We start from the raw sequence: 19,937 nt of genomic DNA on the forward strand, positions 1-19,937 counted from the left end.
ATGAAAAGACAAGAACAGTGTCGGTTTTTTGTTTTTGTTTTTTTAATTTTATAGCAAAATTTAAGGGAAGGAAGGGGGAGGCAGTTCCAATTTTTAAAAAGCGTTATTTGATGAATTGGAACTAAGCAGGAAAGACTTAGATATGGTGGGGGTAGTTCTTGTATTCAAACTTCGACGACTGAAGATCAAAATACGTAGTCGAAGTGTCTCTAAATTTCAATGATTCTTTAGGGCGGGACTGTCTGTAGAAGGCAGAAAGAAAAACGACATTAGAAACCAGAAGTCAAAGACGTGCGACCCTCCCTCCTCTCTCGCAGCCCCCCACGGGCTGTGCAGACACCTCTTCTTAACATCCACCATCCTCAGCACAGGGTCTGTCTAGGGAGTCTGGACCCTCCCAGCCGCCGCCGCACTCCCGAGCCTCCCCGATCTCGCAGCGCGTCCGCTTGACCCGCTGGACTTCTCCGGGCTCGCCAGGCCGCTCCCGCGTTCGGGACCCGCTCGACGAGGGCAGGGAGAGAGCAGCCGCGCAACCTGCGGGGTTGCGAGAACCAAGCAGGTCTATAACGAGTGCCAAGTTGTTTGCCACACAGAATGCCAGGCGACTGGAGGTGAAGGGGTCGCCTTGCCCTTCGAACGTCCCCAGGTAACAGCGATTCGGCGAACTCGCACAACCAGAGAGCACCTCAGGCTCAGGGGCGCTCCGCAGTGTGAGAACCTTCGATTCCAGTCCTATCTTCTTTCCCAGACCCTGTCTCCCAAACCTGCTAATGGTTTCCTAACGTTTCTAGAACAAAATCCATGTTTTGATCTAACATCCTTTTTTTTGGACTTACAGGGCCACTACGTTATCTGGCCTCTGCCCTCCTCTTTGCTCTCGTTGCGTACTCGCTCCAGCTGGCCTTTGGGTCCTCTTAAACTGCCAAGTTCTTTTTCACGCAAGTTTTTGCACTCGAGTTTCTCTGCCTCCCGTGGCTAATCTCTTCTCATGACTCATGTTCTCTGACCACTCTTAAGATAGTCTCCCCGCCTATTCACACTTCATTCTTATCCACCACATCGGTTTTACAAACTCACTCTTCGAAATACACTGTTATATTGCTTAAAAATCTACTTCCCAGAATGTAAGCTCTATGAGGGCAGAATTCCTGTTTTGTCCTATTCACTTTTGTGTCTGATCTAGAACGGGGCTGATCACGCAAGTAGGAACTTAAAAAAAAAATAGGAAGGAAGGAAGGGAGGGAGGGAGGGAGGGAAAGAGGGAGGGATCGTGTGTACCTGGGTTAAATATCTTAGGTTTGATTATTCATTTGTCTGTGGACCAACTCGATCATCTAAATCCTCCTCCTCTTCAGCTCCTCCCAGTTCTTGCTCCGCCCAACAGCCCTGTGATTGGCCCCTAGTCCTACGCCGCATTCCATACGGAAGCTTCAGTTGGAGGAGAGAGAGGGTGGCAGGCTAAAGGAGGTATGGGTGCCTCTCACACCCAAGGCCTAGCACTCAAGACATCTCCCAAAGGTCCAGAGCAAGCCTTTCCACTCCGTCCTCCTAGGCTCCCCTAAGGCACAGGGAGCCTAGTGCCCCAGTTCTGAGCCAAAATACGATAGATTTCAGTCTCTTCGAAGTCATGGTTTACCTTAAATTTTCGCGTAATTTCGTATATTGCTATAGATAGATAGATAAGTAGGTAGGTAGGTAGATAGATAGGTAGATAAAATGATTTCCCCTTCAGAAAAAAGTCAGAGTAAAGTTAGTTGGTACTTTAAGCAGGTAGGAGTGAGGTGGGGGAAATGGGCCAAGGGAAAAGAAGTCTTCGTGGTCGTACGAAGAGGCAAGGAGGTCTGCATATCCATCATAACAGAATGCTTAAGAGAGGGAAAAGCTTAAGAGAGTGTCTCTGTTTCTCAGAGAGTGCAGCGAATCCCAGTGTGCAGACTGCGAGAGTTGGCGAGGTCTCCATCCCAGTCGCCCTCAGAACCCACTGGGGGAGCTCTGAAAAACTCCACCGCATAGAGCGGAAGGTCAGATTTAGTAGAGTTTTGCAATAGAGCCGGGAATGATAGATCTCTGCCAGATGATGCCACGCGCAGTTGGCTTTGGAAATTCCAAGGTTGGTTCAGCGGCCTTGTTAAACTAATGGGGAAACTGGGGGCCGTTGAAAGGTTGAAAGGATGCAGCTAGCCAGCTAATTTGCAGGAAGAGGGGCCACTAGACCTCTAGCCTCCGGAGTGCTCAATTTTCCACCGTCTGGTTCTCAAGTGTTTAGGGGATGGGAGGCACGGTTTATGGGATGGGCTTTAACGTGCGACAGTCCATCTTGGGCTATTTCCCGTCTGCAGTCCTAACGAGGCAGCGCGATCGGGAGACGAGTTGTCCCACGGGTTGGCAGGGTGAGCTGAGGTAGGACCAAATACCCTAGTCTCCTGGGCCCAACTTTCTCTTCTGAAAAGTGAGTGCGCTGGGCTGCGGAAGCTGAGTTCAAACTCGTGGATCAGCCACCTCACCTGCGGGACCTTCCGCGGAGTCTGCGCGGGCGTGGCTCCCGCCTTCGGTGGCCCCTGCAGCCGCGCGCAGGTAGCGGGCGACGTCGCGGTGGCCCCGCTCCTCAGCCAGGTCCACGGGCAGGCGGCCCCAGGCGTCGCGCACGTCCAGCCGCGCCCCGGCTCGGTGCAGCGCCACCAGCGTGTCCAGGAAGCCCTCCCGGGCCGCGTCGTGCACGGGTCGGGTGAGGGTGGCGGGGTCCGCGCAGTTGGGGTCCGCACCGTGGAGCAGCAGCAGCTCGGCCACGCGGGCGCTGCCCATCATCATGACCTGCCGGAGAGAGCAGAGCGGTCAGGACCGGGGTGGGGGCAAGGGCAGGAATAAAGAAACTACTTGCGGAGCCCCCAGCCCTTGCAGACGCCCTTACAAGCCATAGGTGTCTAGGTACTACTTTCTTTCAGTTACCAACTCGCTTAGCCAGTTCTCCTACCTATTCCATTTTCCTGTACACATTGTTATATTCTCCAACGTTTTGCAGGGTTCCAGCCACGCACAGAAAACTGCCAGAGTCACAGACAACAGCAAAAGGGTGAAGAACAAACTGGCTTTCACTACAGCCTAACCTCCTGTATTTTCTTCCTCATTTTGATATGAAATTATGTAAGGCTCGGAGATTTTGTATGGTTCACTGCTGTATATCCAAGCCCAGAACGTGGTAATTGTTTAAAAGCAAAAATGAAAAAGAAAAAAAAAACCTACAAAAACTTAATTCTTGCAAAACTTTAAGCTACCCTTGGTTTCCCTGAACGTTAAACTTCAATTTCTTTAAGAATAAAATGAGAAAGTTTGTCTAACCAGTCCTAAAATTCCTTCTTCTGGTAAACTAAGTAATGCCCCCCAAAGATGTCCACTTCCTAACACTCAAAAGCTGTTAATATATTACCTTATATGGCAAAGGGGACTTTGCAGATGTGGTTAAATTAAGGATTTTGAGGGAGATTAACTTGTATTGTCAGGGTGGGCTCAACTTAATTACAAGTTTCCTTATAAAAAGGACACAGTCAGAGAGAAGGTATAAGAATGGAAGCAGAGGTCAGAGAGAAGATGCAGGGGCCAAGAGCCAAGGAAAGTTGACTGTCACTAGACGTTGGAAAAGACAAGGAAATGGATTCTTCCTTAGAACTCCCAACAGGAGTGCAGCCCTGTGGATCCATTTTAGACTTCTGACTTCCAGAACCATAAAATAATAAATTTATGTTGATACTAAATTTGTGGTAATTTGTTATAGCAGAAATAGGAAACTCAGACACTTTCCAAGATCACACTCTGAGAGTTCACTAAGTAGGGGGTGCTCATCTCATTTGGCTCCTAAATAATCTTTGATACAAAGCCATTACCAAAGAGGAATTTTGAAATGGTGTTCACAATCACAGCAACCTTACAATCTGAGTGTTCCATGGTGGGTGGTGGTGGTAGACTATTCTTGTTTTAGGGTAACCATTATTTGGTTATATTAGCAAGACCATAGTGACTATAAAGAGGAATTACTTATTTTTAGTTACATTCTGTATTAAACATAAATGAATCTGTCCAAACCAAGGAATCATAACAAGTTACAGTACGTTTGTTGATTCCTGTCCTGGAGAAAGTGAAACTGATTTAATTTTCAAAAAGACAGAGAGAAAATATAAGTGAACCAACTTACAGCTACAAAAAGAAAGAAAAACTAATGCAGTGCATTAGAAGAAAGAATTGTTTTAAAAGAAAAACTGGTGAAACTGTCACAATATTATTAACTACTTATTTACACTATTAGATTTCTAATAGATTATGGGTTAATTTCCAAAACAAAGGGGCCACACCCAAGGATGATGTCATAATGTTTTGGAAGCTCTACTGCAAGTGCCAGAGCTAGTACATGTATGTACACTTCCATGCCTGTATATAATGCAGATGAAAATATATTAGTTGGGTTGGATAAATAAAGTCCTTCATCTTAGTCATAAAACTGGTTTTAAATGTTTTATTATATGCCACAGTATTAAAGGTTGAAAAGTAACATAACATTTAAATATTTAAATAATAGCAATCCAAAGCAAAAAGAAACTTAATCAAACAAACTAATATTTACAGGGTGCCTAAGTCAACTTGATGACCTAAATTTAATTTAGTAATTAAAATTTTTCTATAAACTAAGTATTTTTCTATTAAGCACAAATTTGGTTAGGGTTCAAAACTAAAATCATACCCCCTTTTGTCTATGCTTTTATCTTATTTAAAAATGATTTAAAATTAATTATCCAACTTTCTTTTTGTATTTAAACAATAAGGTCTCATCTAACACCTTCTAGAACTCGAAGGCTGAACGCCCAGTCTGCAAGGTGCTGGCAAAATTTTAGAGATATCTAATTATGACTCAGGCATGCATTTTTTAAAAAGGACTCAATGCTTCTCTTCTACAACCATTCAATCTTTCTCTCCCCAAATCTCTCCACATTTCAAATCCCAAATAATCTCAAATTTGAAGGCATTTTAGTTTTATTTCTATATCTGGATCTAAAAGCGTGTAAAATTTATCCTATGTAGCATAGTTTCAGGAAAGGAAGATTCACTTGTGAAACCTGTTAAGTTCCAAGTGGAGTTACTTTTCCTTTGTCTTGTTAGACTGGAGTTTTTGCAATGTGCATTTGCTTCATATAAATTTTGTTTTTCAGAATCAGAAATCATTGTCGAAACTGGGCGTAAAACAAGGGTAGTGACTGCCAGGAAGATTGTGTCTTTAGCCTCAGATTTAGGAAGTTAGTGAAGGCGAAAAACAACAGAAAAACGAACTCAACACACACCCTCACACACACAAAACTGGAGTGGGGAGGGGAGAAATGACATTTTTAAACTATGAGGAATTGAAAACTCTCAAATAAATTAACCTACATCAAGTAAGTTTAAAATACCCAAAATGATAGGAGATACTCCCCAAGTGGTTTACTAAATTGACAGTATTATTTCAGGCAAGGTTACATTAACGTTTTTCTTCAGATATGTCTGTTTCCTAACAAGCATATCTTTTCCTTACTCGGTTAAAAAAAATAAACACGATGTGTAGTTACTTCTGAAAAATTTCAATCGACCTTTATTCCAACATACACAGCAGGAGATTTCCACTGAAATCCCTCCCCCCACTCCCAACAAAGAAGATGATCAGCTCCATTCCCCATTCAGTGAGTTCGGGGTTAAGTGGTCCAGCAAATCTTCCATTTCTTTAAACTCTTACCCCAAACGTTCGTCAATTTCGCATCTGATGAAGAACACACTTCGGTTTATATGAACACAAATAGGCTCTCCCCTCTAGATCTTCATACCAGTCTACAGATCTGAACCCCATGTGCCTTTCAGTCCTCCGGTGGCTTCCTGAGCCCCCTGGGCGTCGCTGAAAAGGAGGTCTCCGACTCCGACCTCGGTCTGAAAACTCCCCAGGAAGTCTCCCCTTTACCAAGAATCATTTACCTGGTTCCGATCCACTGGCCAACCTCGTCCTTCTAAGTCGTCCGCCATCTCCCTCCGCCACCCCCCCGCTCCCCCGCCACCTTCCCGCGGCAGGCCTGCCGACCTACCTGAATCGGGCTCCGACCGTAACGGTTCGGCGCGTGGGCCGGCGCCCCCGCCTCGAGCAGCGCCCGCACCTCGTCAGCCCGGCCCCGGGCGGCGGCGGTGGCCAGCCAGTCAGCCGAGGTCTCCATGCTGCTCCCCAACGCTCACCCCTCGCTCCCTCGCTCCCTCGCTCCCCCCTCCCTGGAGTGCAGGCGGCCCGCCCCGGCCGCCCGGGAGCAGCGCGCCCCTCCTCTTTCCTCCTCCGGGGCCCGCGGAAGCGGCCCCCAGACTCGGCTCCTCGACTCCTCCCGCGGATTCTTTCCACTCCAGAGAGCGCCCTCCGCGCGTTCTTCCAGGAGGCGCCTTTTGCTCCCAACGCGCTGCAAATGAGACACCTCTGAAGGGGCCCCACTTCATGCCTCCGCAGTCACGAGTCCTCAGCCCGCCCGCCCGGGGGCACCGGCCGGAAGCGGCCCGCCCCTGGAGCGCGGCGGAGCCCCGGCTGGAGGGCGCCCAGGGCCCTCCCACCTGCCCCCTCCCCGCGTCCCCCGCGCCCTCCTCCCAGCGCTGCGCCCCCACCCCCAGCAGAGGCGCACGCGCAGCTCTGAGCGAGTTCGTTCCACCAAAGCGAAATTCCTCGCCTGTACACCCCGCCTGGCATTAGAGAGTTGCACGGGATTCCTAACCGCCAAGTTCGAACCAGTGTGTTTGGTGTCCTAGGCAAAGTATTGCTTCCTCTTTTAATCAGAAGAAACAGCCAGCCTGTCCTCGCGGTAAGAGCCGAGGATCGGTATCACCCATCCCACCATGAGGCTTCCCTTCTTTCAGACGACACACTCCCCCTCCAACACTCTGCACTTGGATTTCGCGCGCTCGCTCTGCTGTGCCAGAAATCCTAGCTCAAACGTTCATTTTGGAGAGTGCTCACCCGCCAGCCTGTGCCTCCCTCCCTCCACACACATGAAAACGGATGTCGGGAGAGAGCGTTTCCGAGGCTTACACAATGCCTGGTACTAGTGCCTAGTATACGGGCTGGCTCCGAGAAGATGAGGTCTGTTTAACAGGGATGGTGGAGATTTCTGCGTATAAGCAGATAGGAAAGTGGCAAGGGAGTCACTGGGCTGATAGGCTCCGTTCTTAATAAATAATTCCTCCTAGATCAGAAAAAGTGCTCAGCGCTCTAGGGGCAGAGTTGCATTCAGAGTTGATTCAGAGACCAGGCTCACACACTGTCCTGGCGCCGCTTCTGTCCCGCCCCCTACACCTCTCCTTCCTACTGGAAAAACCTTAAAATTTTCTTAGTTATAAAATGGGGGGTTAAGAGTCGTCCCTACTTCATAGGACTGTTCTGAGTTTTAAATGAATTGATATACACATAAGCATTTAGAACAGTGTCACACATCCTAAGCTAATGCCTGTTAGCTCTTAAATTATCCATTTTGAGGATTCTTTTGCAATCCTGTTATGAGACACAAAGAAGAAAATGCTTTGGGTAGAATTATCAATATTATATAAAAGGGAAGGCAAGAAGAACTTAATCACTGAAACAATGATAGACATCCTCCAAAAACCGACATATTTAATGAAAAGTTAAACAAAATGAAGAGGATAATAAGCAAAAGAAAATCCAACAAGGTTCTAATTTATCCTGTGGTTATTACATATATATATATACATATATATGTATGTATATGTATATATATACACACACACACACACACACACACACACACCACACACCACACACACATATATATACTTTTTTAAAAGACTGGGCTGCTCAGGCTTTGCAGATGCCTTAATCACATGCTTCATCTGTCTACTACATAACCCAGCTCTATTTTAAAAGTTATGTTTCAATACCTGCTTGACTCCTCTTTTTTTTTTTAACATCTTTATTGGAGTATAATTGCTTTACAATGGTGTGTTAGTTTCTGCTTTATAACAAAGTGAATCAGCTATACATATACATATATCCCCATATCTCCTCCCTCTTGCGTCTCCCTCCCATCCTCCCTATCCCACCCCTCCAGGTGGTCACAAAGCACCAAAGCACTGAGCTGATCTCCCTGTGCTATGGGGCTGCTTCCCATTAGCTATCTATTTTACATTTGGTAGTGTATATATAAGTCCATGCCATTCTCTCACTTCATCCCAGCTTCCCCTTCCCCCTCCCCGTGTCCTCAAGTCCATTCTCTACATCTGCGTCTTTATTCCTGTCCTGCCCCTAAGTTCTTCAGAACCTTTTTCTTTTTTTTAGATTCCATATATATGCATTAGCATATGGTATTTGTTTTTCTCTTTCTGACTTACTTCACTCCGTATGACAGACTTGACTCCTCCTGAAGACCCAGAATACCTGACTGTACTTTCAGTTGCTGTTAGATTAGGCAACACATGAAGTTTTAAGTGATGCCAATTAAAACACGAATGGGATATCAAATCCATTATAAAAATCCATCACTGTGCCATTTATATTTTCCCCCAGGCACCTCTCAATTATTAGGGCAACAATGGTGTGGAAAATTCAAACTGTGGTAGAGAACATAAAATTCTTTTAATGTAGCTTAAGGTATTGTATCATGGGGGAAGGGAAAATAGCCGTTGTGGTGATGGGATGGAGGGAACGGATTTCCCTTGTAATATGTCCGGCTTTTTAGACTAATATCAAAATTAGTTCTCATCACTAAAAAGATGGTTCCTAATCTTAGGACAGGGAGAGTAGGCCCTTTGGAGAACCTCTTGAAAGCTATATATCCTCTCCTCAAAAAATAAAGTATGCAATTTTATTTAAAAAGTGTGTTCACTGGCACATATAACTTTTAGGGAATTCAGAAATTCCTCTAAAACTCAACTATAGATTCCTACATCAGGAACTCTTTAAACTCTCATGCAATATATTGGACGGTTACTGGAGGAAATGGGTGATGGAATCATATAAAAACATCCCTTGGGGCTTCCTTGGTGGCGCAGTGGTTGAGAATCTGCCTGCCAATGCAGGGGACACGGGTTCGAGCCCTGGTCTGGGAAGATCCCACATGCCACGGAGCAACTGGGCCCGTGAGCCACAATTACTGAGCCTGTGCGTCTGGAGCCTGTGCTCTGCAACAAGAGAGGCCGCGATGGTGAGAGGCCCGCGCACCGCGATGAAGAGTGGCCCCCGCTTGACACAACTAGAGAAAGCCCTCGCACAGAAACGAAGACCCAACACAGCCATAAATTTTTAAAAAACAACAAAAAAACCACCAAAAAACATCCCTTGGATGCGTTATATACAGACATGGAGGTTGACTTTCTTCAACAGCAGGTTTCAGACAGGTATGCATTAGCTCCAGCACTTACAGTAGAGTTCCCCAAAGATTATGGTATCCTTGAGTATGGCCCCTTTGTTCTGGAAGTTGATCCCATACTCCACTGGAAATCTTGTGTAAATAAGTAGTTAATAATAGTATGAAAGCTTTCCTAGTTTTTCTTTCAAAGAACTACCAAACTCCCAATTTACTCATGTATATCAGCTCAGACCTGAGGGGAAAACCCTCAGAAGAAATAAAATATAAAGCCCAGGATCCTGGTGCTGGTTATGCCAGTCTCAGATTCCCCATGTGTAAAATGGAGTTATAATATATTTCATGGATTGATAAAATAAGATGATGTATGTCAAAAAGCTTCAAAAATTCTAAAGTTTGTTGGTTATTTCCATTACCCTCCTCAAACTTTCTTTCTTCTCTTCTTCCCTGAGGATGTCATGGCCTTATTTAGGTTTGTGCTGTGTTCGCAGTTTTGAAAATCTATACTATGAAATAAAAATCTGTCTCAATTCTGATCAGTTTTTTAAGATTATTCATTTAAAAAAATGAATGTTCATTCAACAAGCTCACAGGTTAAGGGTAGAGTATTAAGTGCAGGGGGTGGGTAGAAGATGTTAAACATATGGGCTTGAGTTGGAATGCCTGGGTTCAGATTAGACTTTTCACTTAATTGCTCTATAACAAAGTAACTTAATGTACCTGGACCTCAGTTTTTTCATCTGTATAACTGGGATAATAGTACTCGCCTCAAACAGTTGTTGTAGGGATTAAATGAGGCATTATATGTAATGTGTGTAGAAGAGCAAAGGGAAGCAGAGGGTGACACAAGAAAATGCAAATGGAACCAAACTCATTCTGGTGGCTTAGGCAAAGTCTTCATGGATGCTGAAAGCTCACCTTAGTCTTGAAAAGTGTAGGAGTATAAAGATGGAAAAGAAGAAGAAAGATGTTCCAGGCAGAAGTGAGAGCAAAGAAGTTTGGGAAAACTGAAAGTAATTTACTGGGATGCATGGTGAGAAACTGGAAAAATAAACTTCTGGAAGAAAAGCCTGCAAAGGCATCTGCTAAGTGCTGCTCAGATTGTCAGGAGGAAAACCAGGAGTGAATGGGATGCTGAGGAAGTGGGGACGCTCTGTGCAGGCTACTCTTTCACAGGTTAGCTGTGACAGCTCAAGGCAGTGAGTGGTGAGGGGAGGCAGAGGGAAGGTGCAAGAGGCCTGAGCACACACGTACCCTAACGGAAAAGTGCCAGGTGACAGGAAGAACAGTTAGGAGAGAAAAAAAAGAGAAACTGAGGACATAGGCAAGATAGGGTATTTCTGAGGACCTGAGGCACCTAAAAAGTAAGGAAGCAAAGGAATATAAGGCACAGGGAGTCATCACAAATTTGGATGCAGGAGATTCAGCTAGATTTGAGAAGGGAGAAAAGGTCAGGGCAGGGAGGAAGTTGAAACACTTCCTTCCATGAACAAAGAGGCTGGCTTGTTTTCAGTGATGATAAGATGGTGGGTTAGGAAGTGAGAGTGGTGAAGGTTTAAGATATCTGTTATGAGGAAAGAGGGATGGGCTAAGTCGGACTTAGAAGGCTTTTCATCAGCCTGGAGAACCCAGCTGAGGGTAGGTGACACTAGAGGAGCACCTGACTCTTTAAATTAAAGGAAGCCTTGCAATGATGGTGCTCCTGTGACCCTACAAATCCAAGAATAGTAATTCTAGATGTGAACATTAATTCAACACATCACCAGAAAGAGAAAGAAAGATATTTGAGAAGGTAGTATTCTGAAATTAGGTTCTGGTTCTTACAAGGCACTGCAGGATTGGCAAGGTATGATATGCATGATATGCAAATACATCATATGTAAACTAACATCATTTTATCAGGAAAATAAAGGGTATTGGATAAACAGCTCTGAATTGGGACCAAGTGACAGTCCTGATTTGACTATCTAACAACATGCTTTTTGATTGTGAAATCCTTTGAGGCTATTCTTAGCTTCAATGTCCATATCCTTAAAATGGACTCTATCTTGCTCTACCTTTATATCTCATGAGGTTATTATATCAAGTGAGGCAATACACACAAAAGCATACATCTGTTTACCATATTTAATATTAGTATTATAAAAGAATTGTTATAAAAGAATTGTTCAAAATATAGTTTGAGGTTAAAAATAAAATATATATAGAATACCTCTGGACAGATATAGAAAAGTCTGTTAACTGTGGGGAGAAGAAATGGGGAACTGGGATGGGCATGTGATTTTCTTGTCACACTCCACAACTTGTATTGTTTGGATTTTGTACTATATGCATATATTAGCCATATAATTAATTAAGTAAACGTAATACATTTTATTAGACAAATAAGCATTGAGCATTGCTTTTCTGAAAACCATCATTCATAACTTTATTTGACAAAGAGTAACTGAGTTCATACTATATGTCAGGCACTTGGCTTTAAGTTGTGTATACAAAAAAAGAAGGGTCCTTAGCCAAGGGTAGGGTAAATTGGTAACAACCATCGACATGTTTGATTCTCTGGAGGAGGAAGTTGGTCTGGAATTGGAATGCATGCTTTAGGGGAGCCTACATTAACAGTATAGGAGAAGGAGGATGCACTCTGACAACTGACACTTCAGACCTGTGTTACTAGGAAAAAGATGTTGTATTTCAGGGTCTGGAGAGGATCCAATAATTAACAAGACCTCCTTATGAAATAGCTTATCAGAGCAGGTATGCTCTGTTAATGGAGCTGGACATAACTGGGTTAAGCCTGAATAGATGGGCTCTAGGGTGGAATGCTGGGTGCGGTAGAGGATTATTTGAAGACTAAAGCAACGGAAGAATAATTTCATGTACCCCTTTTAATATAGAAAGAGTTACCAAAGTAAAGACCACAGGCCTAGCTCCACCACCGACTTTATTACCTTGAGAAAGTAATACTTTATTCTGGCTTTGAAATCTGCCTCTACAAAGTGGGCATAATAGCAACTGTGCCTCAAGAGATTGTTGTTCAGCTAAGAAAAGTGCCCCTCAAAGTGCCCCTGGGTAAGAATTCTGAGGGCTCAGTGTCCAATCTGGGTATTTTAAATGGGAAAGAAGGACTTTCTTGGGTGAAAAATGGCAACGAATGCAAGGTTTTCCTTTAATTATTTATTTTTCCGCAAGGATAAAAGGTAACTTTAACAAAAAGGGAGACCTCTGAGAAAAAGAGCAGACCTCTGTCACAGGTTAGTTAAGACAAGGGAATGTGCCCCCAAGGATTAGATCTTTGGAAAATTCAAAGTGGAGGATATTTTCTTTTCCTTTTTACTATTCTCTAACTAAATTCAATACAGCACAATTATTGAGTATCTGCTATGAATAAGGCACTCTTTTAGGGACTCTATGATAGCTCTTTTCACTTTCACTCAGAATTATTGTAAAATTTATCTTCCTGCTCAAACAGGACTTGGGCAAAGAGCACAAAACTCAAAATCCCTTTAACTTATTATAAACCTGATACATAATTATAGGTAAGTTCTAATTTTTCAGTCTTATTTTCCAAAGTATTAACTGGGTATAGAATCTGTAGTATCTATCATCATCTTCCCAAGATCATTTTGAGGATAACTTGTTATATAGCAGATGTCTTTTCTAAATTGTGTGCAAAACAAATGTAATTTTAAATCTATGTAAGGAGTTTACTATTAAAAATATCTCTAGAGTGGAGGCTTGTGAAATGAGGAAGCTTTGAAGCTCATGAAAACAATCACTCCCTAACTCAATTGTTCTGTAAATGTCTGTTTTTGTTTGTTGAGAAGTTTCTTTTGTTGAATTACTTATGCCTATCTGTGGCTACTTGGCCAGTTGAAAAAAACTAAAAGACTAGCACTGTGTGTGTGTCTCTCTTGCTTTATATATATATGGTATGTATATATATATCAATAGATACAGTATGTATTTGTGTGCATACGTGCATAATTTGTTTACATGCACAGATATGGAGAATTAGAATTAGCCTCATCCTGAGGGACAAAATAAGTAAAGCATATAATTAGAGGAGAGAGAGACAGACAGAAACAGAAACAACAGAAAATTCATTTAAAGTTGCCAGCAAAATCATAATGGCTACCATTTATTGAACCCCAATTATGTGATAAGCATTAAGCAGCTTTACAGATGTCATTTGTAATCCCACAACTGTCCTGTGGAATAGAGAGTAGTATCCTTTCTTCATTAATTAGAAAAAAAGAAGCCCAGAGTGCTTAAGTCACAAGGTACAAGGAGATGGATTTCAAGCCCACGGTTCCCAGTTCTGTCTGAGAGGTGCACACTCTCCCCACTATGCTTCCCTGCTGATTGATTTGTACAGGACATGGTGGACAACTCAGCAATGCTTCCTTTTCTATGAGAACTGTGCCATCAGGCAGGTTGTAAATTCTGGACCAAGGTGACAGGATTTCCACCTTTGGGAATTACTGTGCTTCTGTGTGATTATTCTTGGATAATAATACACATAGTGATAGAAATTTGGATCTTGAAGTCCCTCAAAGTGACTTTATCCAGTCGCCTCATTTTTGAATGACTTTTTCCTGATTATAGTTCACATATGTAAAAAATGTAAGAAATGAGCTTCATAAAGAAAATGAAAAATTGTACTACACAGAAACAGTAACAACATTTTGAAATATTTCCTTCCTGTCTTTTATCCTTGCTCAGTTCTTGTGGATATAATACAATTTTGAAATGAGTTTTTCCTTTCACTCATCATTAGAGCATTTTCCCAAATTCTCCAAAATTGCTTTATAAACACTACTTTTAAAAGCTACAACATACTCCACGGGGGGAAAAAAGCTCCAGTTTACCTACTGATGCTCCTGTTGTCAGATATTTAAGGTGCTTCTAACTGCTACAACAAATAGTACTGCAGGTTTTCAAAGAGTCTAAGTCTTGTGACACATATTGAAAAATTGCTTTTCAAAAAGCTACCCTTATGATTTATAGATAAGGAAATGGAGGGGTAGTGCATTGCCATGGTTACCCAGCAAATAAGTGTTTCCTGCAGGTCTTAAACCCAGTCCTCTCTTCACGTTCTTTCTATGGCCACAGCTACTTACACTGACTGCGACAAATGTGGTTGGTGAGGATGTCAACCACAGCCTTAAATAATAATCTTGGAGAAGACACAAATGCAGCATAGGTAATGGGACAATCTCAGTCTTCATACTCAGGTAGCCCTCATCCCTCATTTACCAGTTCTGCAGACTTGAATAAACTTTCTGAGCCTCCATTTCCTCACCTCTCAAAGTGGGGAATAAAACATATTTCATAGGGTTATTATAAGGAATAAAGAATGTCAGATATAGAAAAATCTAGGCACACAGTGGGCTCTCAATAAATGGAACTTACTTTTTTTTTTTTTTAAGGATATGACATTTACTATCTTCTTATTCATTTAGGCCATCAAAGTCAATTTCCTCTTGGGTATTTTTTTCTCATTACTATACATTCTGGCAGGTATCTGTGGTTTGAACAAGCAAACTCCCTTCCAGAAGGTGTGATTAACTCTGTCTTCTTTGAGTTCTAACCCCATGAAAACAGAGCTTCTTTGTAATAAAGTTGGCTGTGTTATAATAAAAGTACTTCCACAAAAACTTTCATTAAATCATGGGAAGTGACAATGGAGTGTGTCACTGTGTTCAATGTTTCCTCTGCATTCATTGCTACCCACAACCATTCCTTGGAGTGCAGTTCAAGTAGAAAGTACAATGGGGAAACTATAGGCAAAATTGAGAAATTATAAAGTTTACCTTCTCTAAACCTCTATTCCCAACCTCCCTCGTTTTCCTCCTTGATTGCACAGATTTTCTCCTTTCAAACACGTGTTGCTCTCTTAATTGCTAACCTTGAACACATACAGTATTCCACTTCTGCCTATCCTGCTGATGCTTGTATGTGCTATTATTGCCTTGAGAAAGTGAAACTCACAGAGCAGTAATATTGTGTTCAGTTTTCACTCTTGGTGGAAGTTGAGTGTTCATGGTTGATTGATTGGGTTTAACGATGATTTAGGATACTCTAATTTTGGGGAAACATCTATATTGAAGCTTTCCTCTTCAAAGGGAGACCTAGTTACCACCCTCCCCACAACTATCCCTTAAGAGTAGCCTGCCTTCTTTGGGCTCTAGAGTCTGTTATCTTCATGTTTTTTTTTGTTTTTTTTTTTGCCTTTCCTGGACTTCTGAAAATTCTGAAGCCAAACTATCCTCTGATATTGTAAAAGATCATAAGAAAATTTTCTGTGTTGGCTCACTCTTCCTGGAGTCACATTCTTCACCCAATATGGGATTACACTCCTCTGGAAGGAATCAACTTCATGATGATATACATCAATCCTGAATAAATCAGAAAATGCTTCCTATTCATGTTTTAGCACCTTTCACTTACAGATTTAACATTCCCACTCATGTTTTCCTTTGAGTCTCTGGGTTGAGGGTATAGTTTTATATTTCTCTTTCTTATGGTTAAGATGATAACTCCCAGACTTCATTTTTTAAAGGCAATGATAACAGAGCATACTTTATGTTTCTCTGCACCAATTTTATATACCTAAGTCAATTTTGCCTAAGGAAGTATATTTAACATATTTTGTCTCTTTGATATCCTACTAAATGTGAATAAGAATAGTTGCAAGCCACCTTCCAAAGCAGACATTTTGGAGGTTTTGAGGATGACTTTAATGCTTCTTCCCTTCTTTCCTTCCACGACACACACACACACACACACACACACACACACACACACATACACACACACACGCACGCATGCACACTCTTCACACTAAAGAATTTTTAGAAAATTCTGTGCCGAAACTATTGATTCAGATATTCAGACTGCAGCAACTGTTCTGAAGAAATCGAGAGCCCATTATCTCAGTGTTCCCTCCAGAAATTATTATTTGGAGTTATTGAATTTTTTCATAAATTGAAGGCAAGTTAATAACTTTTTTCAGTTTTCTAAAACTAATTTAATTTCTTAGCTTAGAAAACAGAAGTTCATGACTATCGTTTAATAGCTATTTAGTAATTATGAATACTAGAAAAGTTTAGAATCACACTGTAAAGGCCATCATATAGGGCTTCTGTACAAGTTTACAGTGATTTTTTTGTACAAATTTACCTGACACCTTGGAATATGCCAGGGATTTGAATAAATATATTTTTATTATGATATTCTTTAAAATGGAGTTGAGGAGTTTCTAGCTACTCTAAATAATTAAATTATAGTTAAAAAGGCATTTACTGTAAAAGTAAACTAATGTACTTTTAAGGATTAGTTTAATTAGGCACTTTAACAATAATTGACAAATGTATGTGATGAATTGAAAGTTTACAACATATCTTTGCATATACTATTTTATCTAGTTCTTAATGAATGAGTACTATAGGGTACCACTTTAGGTTTACAGATAAGAAAGTGGAAGCATTGAGAGCTTTAAGTACTTAGTCCTAATACCACACAGCCAGTAAGTAAAGGAAATGGAATCTAATCACAGATCATATATTCCAAGAAAGTGACATTTCTACTTCGTGCTTCAAGTGATTCCTATGCTGGTGCATAGGTTTCCTATTTACTGCTCTTAAATCGAAGTGTAAGTGAGTAATTTATACTTAATTTATAAGGGAGTTTTCAATTACTTTTATTCTGGGCAAGAAATGAATTTCTGAAAGAAGTTAATTTTCTTGTTTTATTATGAGATTCAATGGCTTTTAGGACTTCCGTTATTAAACTGCCTTATTTTTCAGAACTTTTCATTCACCTAATCAATATTTGCTAGAACATATGTGGCTGATGCTGAGTAAAACAGAGATCCAAGGGAGTTAAGCAATTTACAAAACAACAACTAACTATAAGAGATGGAACTGAAACCATATATATATATACACACATATAGGTATATATATGTGTATGTGTATATATATATATATATATATACACACACACATGTGTGTGTATGTATATATATATACACACACATATGTGTGTGTGTGTGTATATATATATATATAAATATATATATATATATATAACATGTATTCACTCAAGAGGCAGTTATAAAGGGCTAAGTTAGGGCATTTGGGGCAAGAAGCACACCTAGTTCAATTTGGCACGAGTTACTAGTCAATGACTTTTGACAGACCATGCAACCTATCAGAGCCTCAGTCTCCAGTCTATGAAATGAGAGAATAAAATCCCTAAAACATAAGGATAATGTGACAATTAAATAAGATAATGTAAGTTGATGTGCTCTATTACTGTTAAACTCCTCATAATTATTTTGAGGGAAAAGAGAAAGCAAACTTGACCATATGCTTTTAGAAGAAAGTTTCAATAAACTTCTTTTAAAAATTGTGTTACATAAAATATATTCAGTTTCAATTATTCAGCATGCAAATTGAATGGAGTAAAATTCAAAGTGTCCCATGTTGTATGTACATTTAACAATTATTTCAGAATTAAAATATACTGCTAGTTCTACAGGTTGAGAAAGATTTGCAACTGGGGGGATTCATTGTTTTTGGATAGTTGCTGTTTCTTTAAATTGGGTGAAAGAGTTGTACAATTGCTGAGTCAGATGGTCTGGCAGCCTGAGAGATTCAGAGCAAGAAAATGGTGGCACTCAAAAAAAGAAAGTAAAACGTAAGCTTTTCCCCCTAATACATCAGCAAAGTAATAGGTGTAACATTAGAAAAATGTAGTTTAAAAGCAGAAAAATTATAAGTTGGAAGGCATAATATTTTTGTTTTACTTAAACGGCAAATTATTCTTTAGCTTACATTATTCTATATATTTCCCCCTCATCAATGTGCTTTTATAGACACAAAGACCCCTCATTTTGTCTATAAGTGCCTTATTCTGTTATGGCTACATTCTACTGCAATTTTGCCTTGATCATAAATAAATATAATTTAAATCTGTGGAATACTTTTATGTTTTCTTTTTCTTCTCTTACATAACTTTACGTTGTTATGTTTACTGCCTGGTTTCTGGTTTGGAAGATAAAGTAAAATAAAAGAAATCCCTTATTACTTATTACTCTATCTATCTATCTATCTATCTATCTATCTATCGAGGACCCTCCATCCTATGTTAACAACAGTAAGTGTATGTAGTGTTTCAAAAAGGTGATGTCTTTTGTGGAAATTTTCTGGCTGGTGCTACAAGCTTTAATGCACAAGTGTATCCTGTTACATTCTTCGCCCCAAAATGTGTTCTGATTGTAGAGATCTGGCATCTAAGAGATAATCTTTTCCAATTCAGATGAAGGATCACATAATAATAATAAAGGGTCTCCTTCATTTGGTAAAATAGCTCCTCCAATGATTTATTCAGATTCTCAGTGTCCTTCCTGACACCCAAAGTGTGATTCTAAAATTTTAAATCTTATCTAAAAGCCTGAACCTCGATTCAAAAATAAGTGAGCAAAAATAAGGTTTAAAAAAGCAATGTTGGCCATATTTGTCCCAAGGAGCCACCTCCTAACAGAATCCCCCTTAAATGCTTTAAAATGCAGATTCTTGGGACCCACAGCAAATCTGCTGCATCAGATATTCTGAGGGTGAGCTCCAGAAATATGTATTTTAAACAGCAGCCCAGGTAAGGATGCTGCTGATAACCTTTGCCTTACTTCTTTGACGTCACATTATTCTCATGCTTAAATTAAGAAAGTGAGGGCATATTTATTAACACCACTCTGATTGCACAATTTTATTAGTTGCAATTTGTTTAAGAGATTACATGTCTTTGTTCATATAGTTCTGAACCTCTACAATCTACAAAACTTTTTTTCCCTGAGAAAAAACTCCTACTGGCTTCGCAACCATTTAAATAAATTCTGAGATTTTCTTTTTGAAGGTAAAGGGGGAAATTGAGAGCTAGTTGAAGAAGAATTAAAAAGTCATTTGTGATAAAAAATAAAAATCAACTTATTCTTTTTCAAAGGACCTCTGAGGCACTGTAATTTTAAATCTTGTAGTTGACATTTTAATTTTTTCTCCTTTATGACTTCTTTCTGATTATGTAGTTCTACCCAACTGCAACAATCATTCCAGGGTTTATGAAATATAAAACTGCACTGACAGGCAGAGATTTTCTTCAATCCTCTTTTCTTTAAAAAACAAATGTTATTGACATTTAGTAAATTCAACAATTGTCAATACACATGGGATTGCTGAACACACAGTGAAATACCATGAATTAGGATATGGTGACTCTGCGGAGACACCAGATAGGTGGGCATTTTCTAAGATGGAGCAGTCTTTTAAAGGACCTTCCTTCTCCTACTGAACAAAGCCTTTATTTATTCCTAAGGTTTTCTCCATCGGTTGGCTTACTGACGTAGAAGTTGACCTTATTTTAATATGACTGATGTTTTTTCATTCTAATAAATGATTTTATTTGAATGTCTTGACTAAAGGAGAAAGTTTTCAAACATGAGGAAAGCTTCAGTATAAGAAGAAAACTATTGAGAGACATCATCACTAGAAAAATATGACGGGCCATTCTTTACACCTTGCA

General features: G+C 40.7%; 1 protein-coding gene across 4 annotated transcripts in view; it reads right to left on the reverse strand.

The window, feature by feature from the left end:
* Positions 1-19,937, reverse strand: part of CDKN2B (cyclin dependent kinase inhibitor 2B) — a 39,569-nt gene continuing 19,632 nt past the window's right edge. Inside the window, exons 1-4 of one of the 4 annotated variants that reach the window (XM_082470534.1) lie at positions 6,093-6,226; positions 2,505-2,811; positions 341-534; positions 4-242 (exon numbers count right to left, since the gene is read on the reverse strand). In XM_082470534.1, coding sequence (XP_082326660.1) covers positions 347-534; positions 2,505-2,811; positions 6,093-6,218 — 621 coding nt within the window. In that variant the 5' untranslated portion in view covers positions 6,219-6,226 and the 3' untranslated portion in view covers positions 4-242; positions 341-346. Of the gene's footprint in view, positions 243-340; positions 535-2,504; positions 2,812-6,092; positions 6,554-19,937 lie in introns of those variants that run through there. The other 3 variants (XM_082470531.1, XM_082470530.1, XM_082470532.1) reach the window with 3 other exon arrangements.

Source organism: Balaenoptera physalus, assembly GCF_965194825.1.
Source record: "Balaenoptera physalus genome assembly, chromosome: 7".
NCBI classification, from domain to species: Eukaryota; Metazoa; Chordata; class Mammalia; order Artiodactyla; family Balaenopteridae; genus Balaenoptera; species Balaenoptera physalus.